General features: G+C 48.3%; 1 protein-coding gene and 1 long non-coding RNA gene across 2 annotated transcripts in view; one reads left to right on the top strand and one right to left on the bottom strand.

Moving 5' to 3' along the window:
• The window catches only part of LOC116975642 (mucin-5AC-like), a 30,318-nt gene extending 17,989 nt beyond the window's left edge, over positions 1-12,329 (top strand). Inside the window, exons 6-12 of the mRNA XM_033024970.1 lie at positions 2,058-2,153; positions 2,705-2,800; positions 3,987-4,079; positions 4,671-4,766; positions 10,359-10,454; positions 11,075-11,184; positions 12,266-12,329. Of these exons, the coding sequence (XP_032880861.1) occupies positions 2,058-2,153; positions 2,705-2,800; positions 3,987-4,079; positions 4,671-4,766; positions 10,359-10,454; positions 11,075-11,184; positions 12,266-12,304 (626 nt within the window). The 3' untranslated portion in view covers positions 12,305-12,329. The remainder of the gene's footprint in view (positions 1-2,057; positions 2,154-2,704; positions 2,801-3,986; positions 4,080-4,670; positions 4,767-10,358; positions 10,455-11,074; positions 11,185-12,265) is intronic.
• LOC116975652 lies at positions 1,490-18,241 on the bottom strand. Its single transcript, XR_004412685.1, has 3 exons — positions 18,097-18,241; positions 16,986-16,988; positions 1,490-1,501 (listed from the first exon to the last, which is right to left on the bottom strand). It is a non-coding gene; the product is annotated as an uncharacterized LOC116975652 (long non-coding RNA).
• Positions 18,242-20,032: the final 1,791 nt, after the last annotated feature.

Raw genomic sequence — 20,032 nt, 5'->3', positions numbered from 1 at the left:
GAGGGGGAAGGAGAATGATGGGGAAGAGGTGAAGGAGAGGAGATGGGCAGAATGATATGAAGGCAGAGAGACTGATGGAGAGCAATGAGTAATGCTGAGGGGAGCAGAGCAATGACACAGGAGAGGGCTGGACAGCCGTTGTGTTCACCAGAGACTGGCGATGCCGTGTACTTCAGTCTCCATCCATCCCGCACAGCTGCAGGATTATTTCCCCACTACACCCACTGTCTGTCCAAACTTTATTACAGATCCACACTCCGTACCAACTGGGGAACCCCAGGAAACAACAGCCCAACCCCAGGAGGATTTGTCCACTGTTCCAGAACTAGACACAAGCTCAGGTATCGATGGAGGGGTCGTGATACAGTGGACAAAGTAGGGGAAGGTGACTCGAGCAGAGGGTCTGGAGGGGAACCTGTGGGTGGAGAGTGTTTGGAGTTGGGGGCAGGAGGGGTACTGGATGGGGGAGCTGGCAGGAGAGACTCTGCAAAGAGATGGGCCTGGAATCTGTTGGAGTGAGTGGAATCAGATTCATACAGTGTGGAAACAGTGCTAACTTTCCCACTCCAACTGTTAAACCTATTTCCCTCTAAAGCCATGCTGACTAATCTATCTTCTATCTCTCTATACATAACTAAACCTCCGATCTTGTGCTCTTCCGGTTTGCGGCGTTTTTCAATTTGTGCCAAAACGGTACGTGATAGCGCTACTATTTTTGCCAGGTTACTCATTGTTGTCCGGTGCTGCGAGAGCAACAAGTTTCCTTCTGATCGGTGGTAAATTGTAAAAGTTATCGAGGTTTAAAAATCTTGAAAACCGCGCGTGCGTAGTTTCCTTCAGTCGGATCCACGCAGATTGGTCTCTTCTCCTGTCAGTCAATGCCACGGTCAGGATAGCGACGCCCCTTCCTGCCCCACCGGCGGCAGCTTGTCCCGCCTCACTCACAAACTGGTGAGGAGTGGGGAATAGAGGGATCGGAGGGGGTAGGGAGCGCAGAGGAGTTATGGAGGGAGGGAGGGAGTGACTGAGGGTCGGGGAAAGGAGAGGGAGGGAGAGGATTTGGGGGAGGGGAGGAGGAGAGGGGAAAGAAGAGGGGGGGTGTAGAGGAAGGGGAGGGAGTGCTGGGGATGAGGGGAAATGAGCCATGCCTGCGTAGTTGGGGGCTATAGGTGAGTGGTGCAATATTACGTTGGGGGGACGGGTTGCGTTGGGGAATCGGGTGAGTGGTGGAATATTGCATTGGGCAGCGGGTTGCGTTGGGGGACCAGGCCTCCCGTGTGACAGGGTCCCACTTAGTCTAGTTATTTTTTTAAAGTAGTGATCGTACCTGCCTTAACTACCTCCTCCTGCAGCTTGTTACAAATACCTACCACCCTTTGTGTAAAAAAACCCCTCTCCTTAAACCTATTTCCTCCGATTCTGCATTTCCCTACTCTGGGAAAAGACTGCATTTCCCCGAACTTTTCCTCTCATGAAGTCCTAGTCGGCTCAACATCTACCTCTGGCTCAGGCCCTCGAGTCCTGGCATTTTTGTCTAAAATCTTCTCTGCAACATCAGGAGTTGGGATGTGCCCTCAGTGGAGGAGTTTCAAACAGTGAGGGGTAGCAGGTCTTGGAGAGAGGAATAGGGGGGCAAGTAGATATATTTGAAATGAGTAAGTATAGAAGAAAGGAATGATGGGTAAGGAGGGAGTGGGTGACTGGTGATTGAGGGTGGAGGAGGAAAGAGAGTGGAGAGCTCGAGGAGAATGTATTTGATGACTGACTGACACAGGGGGCAGGGCAGAGAGGGAGAGGAGGGTGGAGGGAGAGAGGGAGTGAGAGATCAAATGCAGCTCTGTAGGAGAGAGGGTTGAGTGGGAACATAGAAGTGTGGTGAGGACTGTGTTTCAGGAGTGGGCATTGTTGAAGGCCAGATACATCACCTGTGGGACTTGGTGTGTGTTAACATGGACTGGTGACTCTTCATCTCTGCAGCTGTCTTCTCTCCTGATCAGCTGTTCAATGTGTTTTTACTCTTTCACCCTCACTCTCCCACCTCTACCCTCTTCTTCCAGATCCACCATCCGACACGAGTCAGGATCCCCAGGAGGCAACGACTGAAGGCTCTGGTCAGGGTTTGACCAGTGACCCAGCAGGGTCTGCAAGCTCAGGTATCATTATATCTCCACGTGGGGTTTAGTTTCAATAAACAGTGAGCTGCCCAGCGAGTACGAGCATGAGCCAACACACTAGGGTCAAACATATGACTCTGTAAGGCAGCAACTCCACCGTTGCACCAGCGTGCAATGCAAGAGGGAGTTAAAGTGGTTAGTGAGGTCAGCCGTGTACCACGGTCTGCTTCCATCCTACAGACCTACTAGATTATTCCCTCCACTACACCCACTGTCTGTCCACACTTTATTACAGATCCACACTCCGTACCAACATGAGTAGTCGATGGGCCGAATTGCCTCATTCTGTTCCATGACATGACCTCCCAAAGTGCAGAACCTCACACATGCTCAGATTAAAGTCCATTTGTGCAGAAATTCACCCCAACTCAGAGTGGGGGGGTCACGTGGAGTGAGACATGTTTCGGAAGGAGAGTGGGTGAAGAGAGACTGGATGATGCTTCCAGTCCTTTAGTTCCCAAACTCTTTTTCCAGTCTGATGACCTGTTGTGGTGTTGCCACATTCCCGTTTCTCTGTTCCATTATTCCAGATCACCAGATGTCCACAGGGAAACAGACCCAGGAATCATCGACTGGAGAATCCACCCAGGAACCATCTTCTGTCCCAGTGGGAGACACATCCTCAGGTACCAAGTCCTCTCACACGTTATCGCTTGTCCTCATTAACCCTGCAGCCAGCTTTTGGAGAGGGCGGTAGTTTGTTCAACAGTGGACAATAATCCCCCTTGGATTGATAGACACAAAATGCTGGAGTAGCTCAGCGGGTCAGGCAGCATCTCTGGAAAAAAGGAATAGGTGACGTTTCAGGTTGAGGCCCTTCTTCAGACTTCACCCTTGGATTGAGGATGGTTGAGGAAACCACTGTAGAAATGCTGCCTACCCGCTGAGTTACTCCAGCACTTTGTGTCTTTCTTTGTAAAGCAGCTGCTGCAGTTCCGTGTGCCTCCATATGGGTTTAATGGGCAAGGGAGTTTAAGTGGTTAGTGGGGTGGGTTGCAGGCTTCAAGGAAGGGTTATAACTTGGGGTTGTGAGCAGGGGTGGGTTTTCTCTGAGGATCAGACCAGGGCAGAGCAACAGCCGAGGGGTTATGGGCACTAAGGAGGCAAAATGGAGCAAAGAATGAGAAATGTATGATCAGTGGGAGGGGTAATGAGTTGTGGTAGTTTAGGTTTATTGTTGTCACATGTGGTGAGGTTCTGAGTGAGGGGTAGCAGGTCTTGGAGAGAGGAATAGGGGGGGCAAGTAGAAATATTTGAAATGAGTAAGTATAGAAGAAAGGAATGATGGGTAAGGAGGGAGTGGGTGACTGGTGATTGAGGGTGGAGGAGGAAAGAGAGTGGAGAGCTCGAGGAGAATGTATTTGATGACTGACTGACACAGGGGGCGGGGCGGAGAGGGAGAGGAGGGTGGAGGGAGAGAGAGAGGGAGTGTGAGATCAAATGCAGCTCTGTAGGAGAGAGGGTTAAGGGGGAACAAAGAATCGTGGTGAGGACTGCGTTTCAGGAGTGGGCATTGTTGAAGGCCAGATACATCACCTGTGGGACTTGGTGATGGCAAGGGGAGGGGGTAGAGAGAGATGGCTACGGGGGAGAGAGAGGCGTGAGATGGCAGGGGAGGGGCCATGAAATCAGAGGGATTATGCAGGACAGATTGCAATGTGTAATGGATGGAATGATGGCGTGGAGGGAGAGGGGATGCATGAGAGGGATGGACAATTGTTGGGGTCACCAGAGACTGGTGTTGGCCGTGCACTTCAGAGCTGCGGGATTATTTCCCCACTACACCCACTGTCTGTCCACACTTTATTACAGATCCACACTCCGTACCAACTGGGGAATCCCAGGAAACAACAGCCCAACCCCAGGAGGATTTGTCCAAGGTCCCAGAACCAGATACAAGCTCAGGTATCTGACGACATTGGTATCTCCAAGATGATGGTATTTTTAAAGTGGAGATTTACAGTTTTTGATTACAAAGTTGGTCAAAGGTTTGGAGGAGAAGACAGGAGAATAGGGTTGACAGGGAACGATATATCAACCATGAGTAGTCGATGGGCCGAATTGCCTCATTCTGTTCCATGACATGAATTTATGGACATGAGATTGAGGATGAAGTCGAAATAAGTGGAGAGCTTGAGAAGAATATATTTTGTAGACAGACCGACCCATAGGGGCAGGGGCTGAATGCTGGAGTCAGAGAGAGTCAGAGAGCGAGAGAGTTAGAGAGAGTCAGAGAGTCGGAGAGAGAGTCAGAGTCGGAGAGAGAGAGTGTGAGAGTACTCTACAAAAGCATGGCTTTACAAGGGAGCGAGGCGTAGACTGTATTCGAGGAGTTTGTAATGTTGAAGGTGAGACGTGTGACCTGTCCGTGACCCTTGGTATGTTGTGGTGTTAGCATGGACTCTTTGTCTCTGCAGCCGACTTCCCACCTGATCAGCTGATCATTATGTTTTCATCTCTCACCCTCCCTATCCCACCTCCATTCTCTTCTTCCAGATGCACCGTTGGGCACAACTCAGGAACCCCAGGGAGCAACGAGTGGAGACTCTGGTCAGGGTTCGACCAGTGACCCAGCAGGGTCTGCAAGCTCAGGTATCAGTGGTGGGGAGCGTGAAACACAGAACAGTACAGCACAGGAACAAGCCCATTGTCCCACAATATCCGTGCCGCAGATAATGCTGTTAAACATATCTCCTCTGCCTGCACCTAATCCATATCCTTCTATTCATTGCATGTCCACTAGCCTGGTCTCCAAATCTGAGGAAGGACATTATTGCCATAGAGGGAGTGCAGAGAAGGTTCACCAGACTGATTCCTGGGATGTCAGGACTGTCTTATGAAGAAAGACTGGATAGACTTGGTTTATACTCTCTAGAATTTAGGAGATTGAGGGGGGGATCGTATAGAAACTTACAAAATTCTTAAGGGGTTGGACAGGCTAGGTGCAGGAAGATTGTTCCCGATGTTGGGGAAGTCCAGGACAAGGGGTCACAGCTTAAGGATAAGGGGGAAATCCTTTAAAACCGAGATGAGAAAAACTTTTTTCACACAGAGAGTGGTGAATCTCTGGAACTCTCTGCCACAGAGGGTAGTTGAGGCCAGTTCATTGGCTATGTTTAAGAGGGAGTTAGATGTGGCCCTTGTGGCTAAGGGGATCAGAGGGTATGGAGAGAAGGCAGGTATGGGATACTGAGTTGGATGATCAGCCATGATCATATTGAATGGCGGTGCAGGCTCGAAGGGCCGAATGGCCTACTCCTGCACCTAATTTCTATGTTTCTATGTTTCTATGCCTAAACAAAATACTCCTTGACAGCCATTACCTCTGAAACTCAAAGCCCTGACAGATGAAGGCAAGCAAACCATATGCCTTTCTATCATTGCCACTTTGAGGCATTTACTAGAATGTTGCCTGGGTTTCAGCAACTAAGTTACAGAGAAAGGTTGAACAAGTTAGGGCTTTATTCTTTGGAGCGCAGAAGGTTAAGGGGGGACTTGATAGAGGTCTTTAAAATGATGAGAGGGATAGACAGAGTTGACGTGGATAAGCTTTTCCCACTGAGAGTAGGGAAGATTCAAACAAGGGGACATGACTTGAGAATTAAGGGAGTGAAGTTTAGGGGTAACATGAGGGGGAACTTCTTTACTCAGAGAGTGGTGGCTGTGTGGAATGATCTTCCAGTGAAGGTGCTGGAGGCAGGTTCGTTTTTATCATTTAAAAATAAATTGGATAGTTATATGGACGGGAAAGGAATGGAGGGTTATGGTCTGAGCGCAGGTATATGGGACTAGGGGAGAATACGTGTTCGGCACGGACTAGAAGGGTCGAGATGGCCTGTTTCCGTGCTGTAATTGTTATATGGTTATATGGTTATATACGGCCTTCCAATGGTCAACACCTCACACTTACTCGGACTAAACTCCATCTGCCATTTCTCTGCCCATTTCTGTAGCAAATCTACACCCACTGAATACTTTGACAGCCTTCCTCACCATCTGCACCTTCACCAAATTTATCATCTCTACACATTTACAAAAGACACAAAGTGCTGGACTAACTCAGCAGGTCAAGCAGCATCTCCGGAGAACATGGACATATCCCAGCGAAACTCCAACGTCAGATGTGGGCTAACCTAATAACTACTGCCCCCATTTGAGTCTCCCTAGTGTCAGTCTAATAATGCTGTAATGTCCCTTGCCCCAATTTAATATTTCCCCCAAGGTCCAGACACACCTATTCATAACTCTCTTAAAACTGTGATCACTGTTCCCAAAATGCTCTCCCACTGAAACACCAGGCGAGGCTCATTTCCGTGCTGCAGAGCTGCAGGATTATTTCCCCACTACACCCACTGTCTGTCCACACTTTATTACAGATCCACACTCCGTACCAACTGGGGAACCTCAGGAAACACCAGCCCAACCCCAGGAGGATTTGTCCACTGTCCCAGAACTAGACACAAGCTCAGGTATGGATGGAGGGATCATTGGAGCAGTGGGGGATGGGTTGGGGAGGGGAACATGAGAAGAGAAAATAAATCAGGGAAGGTAGTGCATCCGTGGATAACAAGGGAAATCAGGGAGAGTATCAAAACAAAAGATGAAGCATACAAATTAGCCAGAAAAAGCAGCCTATCGGAGAACTGGGAGAAATTCAGAGACCAGCAGAGGAGGACAAAGGGCTTAATTAGGAAAGGGAAAATAGATTATGAAAGAAAACTGGCAGGGAACATAAAAACTGACTGCAAATGTTTTTATAGATATGTGAAGAGAAAAAGATTAGTTAAAACAAATGTAGGTCCCTTGCAGTCAGAAATAGGTGAATTAATCATGGGGAACAAGGACATGGCAGACCAATTGAATAACTACTTTGGTTCTGTCTTCACTAAGGAAGACATAAATAATCTGCCGGAAATAGCAGGGGACCGGGGGTCAAATGAGATGGAGGAACTGAGTGAAATCCAGGTTAGCCGGGAAGTGGTGTTAGGTAAATTGAATGGATTAAAGGCCGATAAATCCCCAGGGCCACATAGGCTGCATCCCAGAGTACTTAAGGAAGTAGCCCCAGAAATAGTGGATGCATTAGTGATAATTTTTCAAAACTCTTTAGATTCTGGAGTAGTTCCTGAGGATTGGAGGGTAGCTAATGTAACCCCACTTTTAAAAAAAGGAGGGAGAGAGAAAACGGGGAATTACAAACAAGTTAGTCTAACATCGGTAGTGGGGAAACTGCTAGAATCAGTTATTAAAGATGGGATAGCAGCACATTTGGAAAGTGGTGAAATCATTGGACAAAGTCAGCATGGATTTATGAAAGGTAAATCATGTCTGACGAATCTTATAGAATTTTTCGAGGATGTAACTAGTAGAGTGGATAAGGGAGAACCAGTGGATGTGTTATATCTGGACTTTCAGAAGGCTTTCGACAATGTCCCACATAAGAGATTAGTATACAAACTTAAAGCACATGGTATTGGGGGTTCAGTATTGATGTGGATAGAGAACTGGCTGGCAGACAGGAAGCAAAGAGTAGGAGTAAACGAGTCCTTTTCACAATGGCAGGCAGTGACTAGTGGGGTACCGCAAGGCTCAGTGCTGGGACCCCAGCTATTTACAATATGTATTAATGATTTAGACGAGGGAATTGAATGCAACATATCCAGGTTTGCGGATGACACGAAGCTGGGGGGCAGCTGTGAGGAGGATGCTAGGAGGCTGCAAGGTGACTTGGATAGACTGGGTGAGTGGGCTAATGCATGGCAGATAATGGCAGTATAATGTGGATAAATGTGAGGTTATCCACTTTGGTGGCAAAAACAGGAAAGTAGACTATTATCTAAATGGTGGCCGATTAGGAAAAGGGGAGATGCAACGAGACCTGGTGTCATGGTACACCAGTCATTAAAAGTAGACATGCAGGTACAGCAGGCAGTGAAGAAAGCGAATGGTATGTTAGCATTCATAGCAAAAGGATTTGAGTATAGGAGCAGGGAGGTTCTACTGCAGTTGTACAGGGTCTTGGTGAGACCACACCTGGAGTATTGCGTACAGTTTTGGTCTCCTAATCTGAGGAAAGACATTCTTGCCATAGAGGGAGTACAGAGAAGGTTCACCAGACTGATTCCTGGGATGTCAGGACTTTCATATGAAGAAAGACTGGATAGAGTTGGTTTGTACTCGCTAGAATTTAGAATATTGAGGGGGAATCTTATAGAAACTTACAACATTCTTAAGGGGTTGGACAGGCTAGATGCCGGAAGATTGTTCCCGATGTTGGGGAAGTCCAGAACAAGGGGTCACAGTTTAAGGATAAAGGGGAAATCTTTTAGGACTGAGATGAGGAAAACATTTTTCACACAGAGAGCGGTGAATCTGTGGAATTCTCTGCCACAGAAGGTAGTTGAGGCCAGTTAATTGGCTATATTTAAGAGGGAGTTAGATGTGGCCCTTGTGGCTAAAGGGATCAGGGGGTATGGAGAGAAGGCAAGTACAGGATACTGAGTTGGATGATCAGCCATGATCATATTGAATGGCAGTGCAGGCTCGAAGGGCCGAATGGCCTACTCCTGCACCTATTTTCTATGTTTCTAAAGTTTGTCTGACTGACAGAAAGCAAAGAGTGTAAATAAAGGATGCCTTTTCTGGTTGGCTGCAAGTGACGAGTGGTGTTCCACCGTGGCCAGTGTTGATTCAACTACTTTCCATGTTGTATGTTAAAGATCGGCATATAGAATTGATGGCATTGTGTCTAAGTTGGCGGATAATATGAAGATAGGCGGAGGGGCAGTAGTATTGAGGAAGCAAGGTCTCTGTAGAAGGACTTAGACAAGTTGACAGGTTAGGGAAAGAAGTGGCAAATGGAATACAGAACAGTAAAGTATGAGGTCATGCACTTTGGTAGAAGGAATACTGTGAACGTTTAGACTATTTTCTAAATGGTGAGAGGATTAATAAATCTGAAGAAAATGCTGGAGTAACTCAACGGGACAGGCAGCATCTCTGGAGAGAAGGAATGGATGACATTTCTGGTCGAGACCCTTCTTCAGACTGATAATAAATCTGAGTTGTGAATTTGGAATGCTGATGCAGGATTCCCAATAGTTTAACTTGCAGGTTGAATCGTTAGTAAGGAAGGCAAATGCAATGTTAGCATCCTATTCGAGAGGACTCGAATGTTAAACAAATTATATAATGCTGAGGCTTCATTAATGGTCAGACCAGTGGACTATTGTGGGCACTTTTTGGCCCCATATATGAGGAAGGATGTGCTGGCATTTGAGAGGCTCCATATGTTTATATCAGTGATCCTGTGGATGATAGAGGATGAGGAGTGTTTGCTGGCACTGGGCCTGTAGTCACTGGAGATTAGAAGGACAAGGGGGATCTCATTGAATCTTACCCAATAATGAAAGGCCCAGGCAGAGTGGAAGTGGGGAGAGGGAGAGTCTAGGAACAGAGGGCACATCCTGAGGATAAAAGGACGTAGCTCTAGCATGGAATTGAGGAAGAATTTATTTAGCCGGAGGATGGTGAATCTGTGAAATTAATTGCCAGACGGTGCTGGAGGCCAAGTCATTGGGTATTTTTAAAGCAGAGGTTGATAGCCTCTTGATTAGTAAAGGTGTTACAGGTTACAGGGAGAATGCAGGGGATGGCGATGAGAGGGGACAATGCCATGATGGATCAAGGCCGATGGGCCGAATGACCTAATTTTGCCCCTATGTATTATGGTCTTCTGGTTGTTTGTTTGGGGTTGGATGTTCCTCCTTCAGATATTGGTGATGTTTGTGGTCTTGGTGGCACCTCCCATCTCTCCAGCCTTTTCCTTTTTCCCCGCACTCCTCAATTCTCTGCCAGATCTGCAGTTGGACACCACTCAGGCACACAAAGGGAACCACGACTGGAGACCCTGGTCCCAGTTTGACCAATGCCCCAGCAGGGTCTGAAAGCTCAGGAATCAAGATTGGGATCATTGATGGGAACGCCACTCCCCATGGTCAGTCCTGAAGCTGGTCCCCACTCGGACTGCCCAGTCAGAGGTTAAGGAGGGAGAGTCACTGGGGGAGACGGGGTCAGCGAACGGTCGAGGTTTCTCTAGAGGTTGAAGTCATCCATTTCCTGCCCATCCTGGTGGCATATTTACATGATTCCACTCTCACTCTCCCATCTCTTCACTTGTTCCAGGGCCCGAGGGTGCTGGACCTGAGGCACACAAAACGTCAACAACCAGAGAGCCCAGCGGGACACCGTCCACTGCCCCAAAGGAAGAGACATGTTCAGGTATCGGTCTTGTGTGTGGTGGGGTCGTCAATCAGAGTCAGTGTCCAGTGTCACCCCGTGTGGTCATCAGTTGGTGCCCAGTGTCCAATGTCCAGTGTCACCCCGTGTGGTCATCAGTTGGTGTCCAGTGTCCAGTGTCACCCGTGTAGTCATCAGTTGGTGCCCAGTGTCCAGTGTCACCCCGTGTAGTCATCAGTTGGTGTCCAGTGTCCAGTGTCACCCCGTGTAGTCATCAGTCAGGGCCCACTGTCCAGTGTCCAGTGTCACCCCGTGTAGTCATCAGTTGGTGTCCAGTGTCCAGTGTCACCCCGTGTGGTCATCAGTCAGGGCCCAGTGTCACCCCGTGTAGTCATCAGTTGGTGTCCAGTGTCCAGTGTCCAGTGTCACCCCGTGTAGTCATCAATCAGGGCCCAGTGTCCAGCGTCACCCCGTGTGGTCATCAGTCAGGGCCCAGTCAGTACCGTGGGTCGTGTCTGGTCAGACTGGGTCCCGCTGTCCTTGTGTTGTCTGGGTTCCTGCCCTTGTCTCCACCACCACTACCATCGCTCTGACACACACTGGGTCCCGCAGGCCTTGTCAGCTCACACAGCCGAGTGACGGACGTTCTCTCCCACTTCCAGCCCACTGGCTGCTGACGGAGGAGGAGTGCGAGAGGTTGATCAGCGAGGCACAAGTGCTGTTCATTGGGGACCAGGGATCGCCCGAGGACATGAAGGCCCATCTCCAGGAGGTGAGAGTTTATCCGTCGCTAACCCCAGGCCCGACAACTGTGTTCACAGTGACCCTCACCCTCCCTCCTCACTCAGTGGCCGTCAGCTGGTGAACGCACCCCAAACAGTCTCCCCCCGTCCCATCTGTCTCTCCCCCCCCCCCGTCCCATCTGTCTCCCCCGTCCCCAGACAATCTCCCCCGTCCATCAGTCTCCTCTCCCCCCCCCGTCCCATCTGTCTCCCCCCCGTCCCCAGTCTGTCTCCCCCATCCCCAGACAGTCTCCCCTGACCCCAGTCTGTCTCCCCCGTCCCCAGTCTGTCTCCCCTGACCCCAGTCTGTCTCCCCTGACCCCAGTCAGCCTACCACCGCCCTCAATCAGTCTCCCGCCCCCATCTCCACCCAGTCGCCCCCCGATCCCATTCTACCTTCTTCCCCAGTCAGTTCTTTGGTTTGAGGTTATGTGGTGGGTGTATCCCCACGATGGAGGTGTGAAGGAGGGGTAAATATATTCACATGATGGAGGAGAGGTGTAGAGGAGGGGGTAAATATATCCCCATGGTGGAGGAGGTGTGAGGGGATTCTCCAGGATGGAGGAGTGGTGGTTGGAATCCTTTTATTCAGGTGGAAGATGTTCCTTAGATCCACTGTGGTGGGGGCGTGCGCTCGTGCAAGTGTAAACTTGTGGACATTCCCCTGGGTGATGAGTTCCCACATTGTGTGGACGAGGGGATTTCCATGGTGGGTGAGGAAGGAGCTTCCCCTGGTATTGGAGCAGGTGGTGTTACATCCAATCCTGTGCTTGGACAGTGGGAGGCAGGACCTTTACAGTTTATGAGAGAGGTGATTTGGAAGGTATGTGTGGTCCTGGTGTTATGGGGATGGAGTTGGTGCTGGGAGCAGGGATCCTCCTGGTGATGGGTTCTGCTGGTGTTGTGGGGATGGAGTTGCTGGTGTTAAGGGGAGGGAATCCCCTGGTGTTTAGTGACGGGTTCTGCGGGGGTGAAGGAAGGATTCGTGCTCCTCCATCATGTGCCCCAGCTCTGGGCCGTGATCCCACACATTGCGGTCTCACCCTCACCGTCCACTGCTCTGTTCCACAGTTACGTGAGATACTGAGGAAGCAGCTCTCCTGTAAATAAGTCAAGCCCAAGGATTAACAGACCGGAAAACGGAAGAAGAGGGGAAGCAGCTGAGCAGGTCCTGCATTCGGATCATCAACAGGAGATTGTGCGAGTGTGGGGTGTGGGGTGGGCTGTTGGGCAGTGTGGGGTGGGGTGTGGTGTGGGGTGGGGTGTGTGGTGGGTGTGGGGTGTGGTGTGGGGTGTGGTGGGTGTGGTGTGGGCTGTTGGGCAGTGTGGGGTGGGATGGGCTGTTGGGCAGTGTGGGGTGGGATGGGGTGTGGGGCAGTGTGGGGTGTGGGTGGGGGGTGGTGGTGGTTTGACAGGAATCCAAGCTAATATTGTCGATGACAGATCCTCTTTCATTCTGTCAATTACATGGTTGATCATTTCTCAATGACGTGATTGAATGTAATCATGAGTTTAATTCTATGACCTATTCCTGTAATGTCTCAATATTTCTGATGCATCTGACGCTACACAGTTTGTTCAAGAAGAATATATTTCTATTTGTTTGTTACGCTGTAAAGCAACTTTAATTTACTAATGTTATTAAAAGTAAAACAATAAAGATACAAAGTAAATCCACGCACGTTCTCAGTTAACTTGCTGATAAAGGAGAAGGCTGGAAATCTACTGCAAATGGCCACAAACCTGGTGGTGCTGCTGACAGTGAGGAGGGGTATCTAGGGTACAGGATGATGGTGAATAGTTGGTCAAATTGTCAGAGCAATGGCGATGGAACATATGCTGATCATTCCTGTGTGTGTCCTGCCTTTTGATTCTCCCAGCCTGTGAGCTGATTCAATGAGGGAGGATCAATAATGGTGGAACATACCTTTGGGCCTGAGATACGTGAGAATCACCCACACACCATATAATCATATAACAATTACAGCACGGAAACAGGCCATCTCGACCCTTCTAGTCCGTGCCGAACACGTATTCTCCCCTAGTCCCATCTACCTGCACTCAGACCATAACCCTCCATTCCTTTCCCGTCCATACAACTATCCAATTTATTTTTAAATGATAAAAACGAACCTGCCTCCACCACCTTCACTGGAAGCTCATTCCACATAGCCACCACTCTCTGAGTAAAGAAGTTCCCTCTCATGTTACCCCTAAACTTCAGTCCCTTAATTCTCAAGTCATGTCCCCTTATTTGAATCTTCCCTACTCTCAGTGGGAAAAGCTTATCAAGTCCCCCCTCTATCAAGTCCCCCCTTAACCTTCTGCGCTCCAAAGAATAAAGCCCTAACTTGTTCAACCTTTCTCTGCAACTTAGTTGCTGAAGCCCAGGCAACATTCTAGTAAATCTCCTCTGTACTCTCTCTATTTTGTTGACATCCTTCCTATAATTAGGCGACCAAAATTGTACACCATACTCCAGAATTGGCCTCACCAATGCCTTGTACAATTTTAACATTACATCCCAACTTCTATACTCAATGCTCTGATTTATAAAGGCCAGCACACCAAAAGCTTTCTTTACCACCCTATCTACATGAGATTCCACTTTCAGGGAACTGTGCAGTTATTCCCAGATCCCTCTGTTCACCTGCATTCTTCAATTCTCTACCATTTACCATGTACGTCCTATTTTGATTTGTCCTGCCAAGATGTAGCACCTCACACTTATCAGCATTAAATTCCATCTGCCATCTTTCAGCTCACTCTTCCAACTGGCATAAATCTCTCTGTAGACTTTGAAAATCTACTTCATTATCCACAACCCCACCTATCTTAGTATCATCTGCATACTTACTAATCCAATTTACCACACCATCATCCAGATAATTGATGTACATGACAAACAACAGTGGACCCAACACAGATCCCTGTGGCACCCCACTAGTCACTGGCCTCCAACCTGACAAACACCCACCACCAACCTTTGGGAGGTTAAATGAAAGGGGAAGTGTGCAGTAATTACAAGACCCTAAACACCATTCATATGCAGAAGGATCTTGTAGTTCAAGATCATAGCTTGCGGAAGGTGACAGCACAAGTAGATAGGGTGGTAAAGAAGGCGTATGATGTGCTTACCGTTATTGCAAGTGGCATTGAGTCAGAAAGTTATCATGCTGCTCTTTTGGACTTTTGATAAGCTGCATTTGGAGTATTGAGTGTAGTAGAGATGTCCCCATTACAGGAAGGATGTAGAGGCATTGAAGAGGGTGCAGAGGAGGTATACCAGAATGATGCCTGGATTAGAGTGTTTAAGTACAGGGAGAGGTTGACTGTTTCAACTGCAATATCAGAGGTTGAGGGGAGACTTGATAGAAGTATCTATAGTTATAAGAGGCATCGGTTGGTTAGACAGAACCGTTTTCCCAAGTGTCTAACACAAGAGGGCAGAGCGATAAGCTGGGGAAAGTGTAACGGAGATGTGTGGGGCAAGTTTTTTTAAGAGGAGAGTGATGGAGCCTGCAACTTCTTGCCAGGAGTGGTGGTGGATGCAGATGCGATAGTGGCGTTTAAGAAGCCTTTTGATAGGCACATGGAAGTGCAATGAATATACCAGACTAAGTGGGACACGTTAGGTCCCATGTTCACACAGGAGGGTTGGTCCCCCAACGCAATATTCCACCTCTCCAACAATTCCAATATTGGTGGCCAGTGGGGGGGGGGGGGGGGGGGGGGCGGCACTTTCTGGAGCGCTAGTATGGGTGTTGTGGGCTGAAAGGACTGGTTTTCAGAGGGCAAGTATGGACATTGTGGGCCGAATGGATTTTTGGGCTGGCAGCTCAGTCACTCAAGCCTGGTGTACTGGAAGCTCACTCACTCAGGGCTGGTGGGCTGGCAGTTGAGTCACGACTATTCCATGAAAGGATAAAGGGAAATCCTTTAGGACCGAGATGAGAAAAACAGAGTGTGGTGAATCTCTGGAACTCTCTGCCACAGAAGGTAGTTGAGGCCAGTTCATATTTAAGAGGGAGTTAGATGTGGCCCTTGTGGCTAAAGGGATCAGGGGGTATGGAGAGAAGGCAAGTACAGGATACTGAGTTGGATGATCAGCCATGATCATATTGAATGGCGGTGCAGGCTCGAAGGGCCGAATGGCCTACTCCTGCACCTATTTTCTATGTTTCTATGAAATTCCATTTCAAGCAGGGTGCAAGGCCACCAAATTCAAGTGCAGTTTCCTACCACTTCAAGCATGTGCAAGGCAACCAAATTCACTTCAGGCAGGGTTCAAGGCCACCAAATTCACATGCAGTTTCATACCATTTCAAGCAGAGTGCAAGGCCACCAAATTCCAGTGCAGTTTCATGCAACTTCAAGCCGGGTGCAAGGCCACCAAATTCCAGTGCAGTTTCCGACCACTTCAAGCAGGGTGCAAGGCCACCAAATGTAAGTGCAGTTTCAGACCACTTCAAGCAGGGTGCAAGGCCACCAAATTCAAGTGCAGATTCCTACTACTTCAAGCAATGAAATTGAAACTATTGGTAACATTTCAAATGACTTTATCCATTACCTTAAGGTTCTAGAAGCTGACTTACATTTCAGTTTAGATGCATGATATTCAACAGCATGGATGTGGAAGAAATTAATTTAAAGGGAAATTAATGGAAAATGAAAAGCAGAGACTTTGCAGATTTGCTTCAAGATTTTATTGCATGACTAGACCAAGTGCAGACCCTTTGGCTCTGTTCCCCCAACGTGTGGTTGCGGGGGAGGGGGACTGGTGGGGGGGTACACACACACTAACTACCCCCCGCACACACGCTAACTACCCCCTTGATATTATATTTATATTATAACCCTATTATTAATTTGCTCCTTTTACCCCATAACCGCCCTATCTACTGAAGCATAACCCCCAACTCGCAGGCGCGTCTAGAGAGGGGGGTGGGGGGTAGAGAGTGAGAGCAGAGAGAGAATGGGGAGAGACAAAGAGAAAGGGGCAGAGACAGAAGGGCAAGAGGGAGAGGGGGTGGAGGAGAGACGGCGGGGGCAAGGGAGGGGGAAGGGTGGGGTGAAGGGAAGGTGGGGAGGGGGTAGAGGGGAGGAGGGAGGGCAGGAGGGAGATGGGGTAGGGGAGAGAGGGGGAAGAGTGTGGAGGGAGGGGGAGATGGGGTAGGGGAGAGAGGATGAGGGGTGGGGGCAGTCCATCTATTCCCCACTCCCTATCACCCCCACTCCTCTCCCTCTATCCCCACTCTCCTCCTCACCTCCCCCATTCCCCCCTCTCCCTCCCTACTCTCCCTCAATCCCCCCCACTCCCCCTCTTCACCTCCCCAGGATCTCGCCTGTCCTCCGGATCTGCAGAACTTGCTCGTTCACAGAGAGGAACACAGAACAGGGAGGAGTGAGAGAGCCAAATGCCAGCGCGCGTCGGGGCAGGGCGGGCTGTTGACGTAAGTCGGCATCGTGACGCCCGCAGCCGTTGATAACTGCCAGCTGACAACAACCCTTTAAAGCTGCTAAGGCAAGACGCGTTCGCCCAGGAGCGAGCGAGCGTTCACAGCAAAGCACCGGCTTCTGACTCTCTGGAAACCCACAGCTGGAATGAGCGCGCAGGGGATGGGAGGGGCGCGCTAGGCGGGCGGGGCTTGGCGAGCTGCGCCGGCTGTGAGGAGAAAGTTCAGCGGAACCTATGTGGAGAAATTCAGCGTTTGAGGAGTCGCTGCCCCGAGATCTGTAGAACAATGAAGCTACACCGGAACGCAGCTGCAGAATCTTTGTTCTGCAGAACTTTCTCGATATTTCTGCGCCTTTAATTCACAGCGGCGGGGGGCGGGGCCAGGACGCGGGTGGGCCTGGATTGGTCGGCATGTGGGCATTGTGACGTCAGCAGCTGGTGAGTGGCGTTTAGATTTTAAAAATCGAGTTTAGTAATGTGGGGAAATAATTGAGCAACGAGTGGATTTCTGAACTCATAAGTTGCGCGCACACACACACACACACTAGATATATATGATATCATGGAGAGATGGCTGCAGTAAAACTGCTCACCAGTTCTCCGACTGCATGCTAGAATTAGCCGACAGTTACAGTATACTGTGCAGTAAACAACTTTTGTTAGAGACTATTCTATGAAAATATTCTATCAACTACATGCATACCAATTATTTCATTAGTAATAACACACTATTCGCTTATGTTAATCTTATTCAACAACAGATGATTAATACAAGTTAAACACAATACAAGGGAATCTTGACATTATTCCATCTCATCTTTCAGGCGGATTGCGCCACCATCCCCTCTCCAAGCCAATCATTAGCCTCCTATTTACTGCAACGTATGTATGCTACTAGTGGTAGGAGGCGCAGGTGATCTACTATAACTCCTCACAGAAGGGAAAACAAGCTTTGTTATCTCCTCTACTATTTCATGTTTACATTTACCATCCACCCTTCAACACATTCCCAGACAAGAGGTAATACGTCTAATCTTACTTTGCTGATTCCCACGTACCTCTTCTGCACCTAATCAAGTGAGAGATGCCAATTGTCACATCCAAAACACCCTTCTTTACCTTGTTCAATTCCTATCAAAATTAAATAAGGAAGGATATAATTTTTCTTCCAGTTCCCTCCTTGTGGATCTTTATGATCAACACTTATAGTAAGAAAGGATTTAAATACTTTTTCTCATTAATCAGTCACAAAAATGGAGTCACATAAGTCCCGATTATAATTTTGGTTGGAACCCGTCCATGAGCAAGCAAAGAGATACCTCCTTGTGCATGTAAAGGGAGTATGGGTGCAACGCCAACATTCTAATCAGATAAGGAAGCTTGTTTTTCTTACAACAGCGAGTTCACTGTGTTCTGTGTTGTTTGTTGGATTCCATACTCCAACACCTGTATCTTGGAACTATCTAGATGCCTCACTTCTATCCAGACGCTTGGCAGACACGTTGAACAGGTACTTTGGATCTGTCTTCACTAAGGAAGACACAAATAATCTCCCAGATGTATTAGTGGCCAGAGGACCTAGGATGACGGAGGAACTGAAGGAAATCCACATTAGGCAGGAAATGGTGTTGGGTCGACTGATGGGACTGAAGGGTGATAAATCCCCAGGGCCTGATGGTCTGCATCCCAGGGTACTTAAGGAAGTGGCTCTAGAAATCGTGGATGCATTGGTGATCATTTTCCAATGTTCTATAGACTCAGGATCAGTTCCTGTGGATTGGTGGGTAGCTAATGTTATCCCACTTTTTAAGAAAGGAGGGAGAGAGAAAACAGGGAATTATAGACCAGTTAGCCTGACATTAGTGGTGGGGAAGTTGCTGGAGTCAATTATAAAAGATGAAATAGTGGCACATTTGGATAGCAGTAACAGGATCGGTCATAGTCAGCATGGATTTACAAAGGGGAAATGCTTGACTAATCTTCTGGAATTTTTGAGGATGTAACTAGGAAAATGGACAAGGGAGAGCCAGTGGATGAGGTGTACCTGGACTTTCAGAAAGCCTTTGAAAGGTCCCACATAAGAGATTAGTGGGTAAAATTAGAGCAAATGGAATTGGGGTAGGGTACTGACATGGGAAGAAAATTGGTTGGCAGACAGGAAATAAAGAGTAGGGATTAACTGATCCCTTTCAGAATAGCAGGCTGTGACAAGTGGGGTACCGCAAGGCTCGGTGCTAGTACCGCAGCTATTTACAATATACGTTGACTCAGATGAAGGGATTAAAAGAAACAGCAAATTTTCAGATGACACAAAGCTGGGTGGCAGTGTGAACTGTGTGGAGGATGCTATGAGAATGCAGGGTGACTTGGACAGATTGGCTGAGTGGGCAGATGCATGGTAGATGCAGTTTAACGCGGTAAATGTGAGGTCATCCACTTGGTGGCAAGAACAGGAAGGCAGATTATTATCTGAATGGTGTCAAGTTAGGAAAAGGGGATGTACAACGAGACTTGGTGTGCTTGTACATCAGTCACTGAAAGTAAGCATGTAGGTACAGCAGGCCGTGAAGAAAGCGAATGGCATGTTGGCCTTCATAGAGAGAGGAGTTGAGTTTACGAGAAACAACTAGAGCACAAGAGGCCCTACTGCAATTGTATGGTGACCACATCTGGAGTTTGTGTGCAGTTTTGGTCTCCTAATTTGAAGAAGGGCATTCTTGCTATTGAGGGAGTGCAGCTTAGGCTCACCAGGTTAATTCCCGGGTTGATGAAAGAATTGATCGACTGGGCTTGTATTCACTAGAATTTAGTAGGATCAGAGGGATCTTATAGAAACATATAAAATTATTAAGGGATTGAACAGGCTAGATGCAGGAAACATGTTCCTGATGTTGGGGGAGTCCAGAACCAGGGGCCACAGTTTAAGAATAAGGGGTAGGCCATTTAGGACTGAGACGAGGAAAAACATTTTCTACCCAGAAAGTTGTGAATCTGTGGAATTCTCTGCCACAGAAGGCAGTGGAGACCAATTCACTGGATGTTTTCAAGAGTGAGTTAGATTTAGCTCTTAGGGCTAATAGAATCAAGGGATATGGGAGAAAGCTGACAGAGGAGGTAGTTGACTATCCAAACATTCAAGAAACTGTTCATCAGGTACATACATGGATAGGACAAGTTTGGAGGGATATGGACCAAATGCAAGCAGGTGGGAATAGAGTACCAGGACAGTCGGTGTGGGCCAGTTGAGCCGAAGGACCTGTTTCCATACTGTATCACTCTATGACTCCAACACGAAGTGCTGGAGTAACTCAGCGGGTCAGGCAGCATCTGTGGAGAACATGGATAGGTGACGTTTCACAGAGTGCTGGAGTAACTCAGCG

This window comes from Amblyraja radiata, chromosome 7 (genome assembly GCF_010909765.2).
Source record: "Amblyraja radiata isolate CabotCenter1 chromosome 7, sAmbRad1.1.pri, whole genome shotgun sequence".
Lineage (NCBI taxonomy): Eukaryota > Metazoa > Chordata > Chondrichthyes > Rajiformes > Rajidae > Amblyraja > Amblyraja radiata.
Note: the sequence above shows the minus strand (reverse complement) of the source record. Positions and strands in the feature narration are given on the sequence as shown.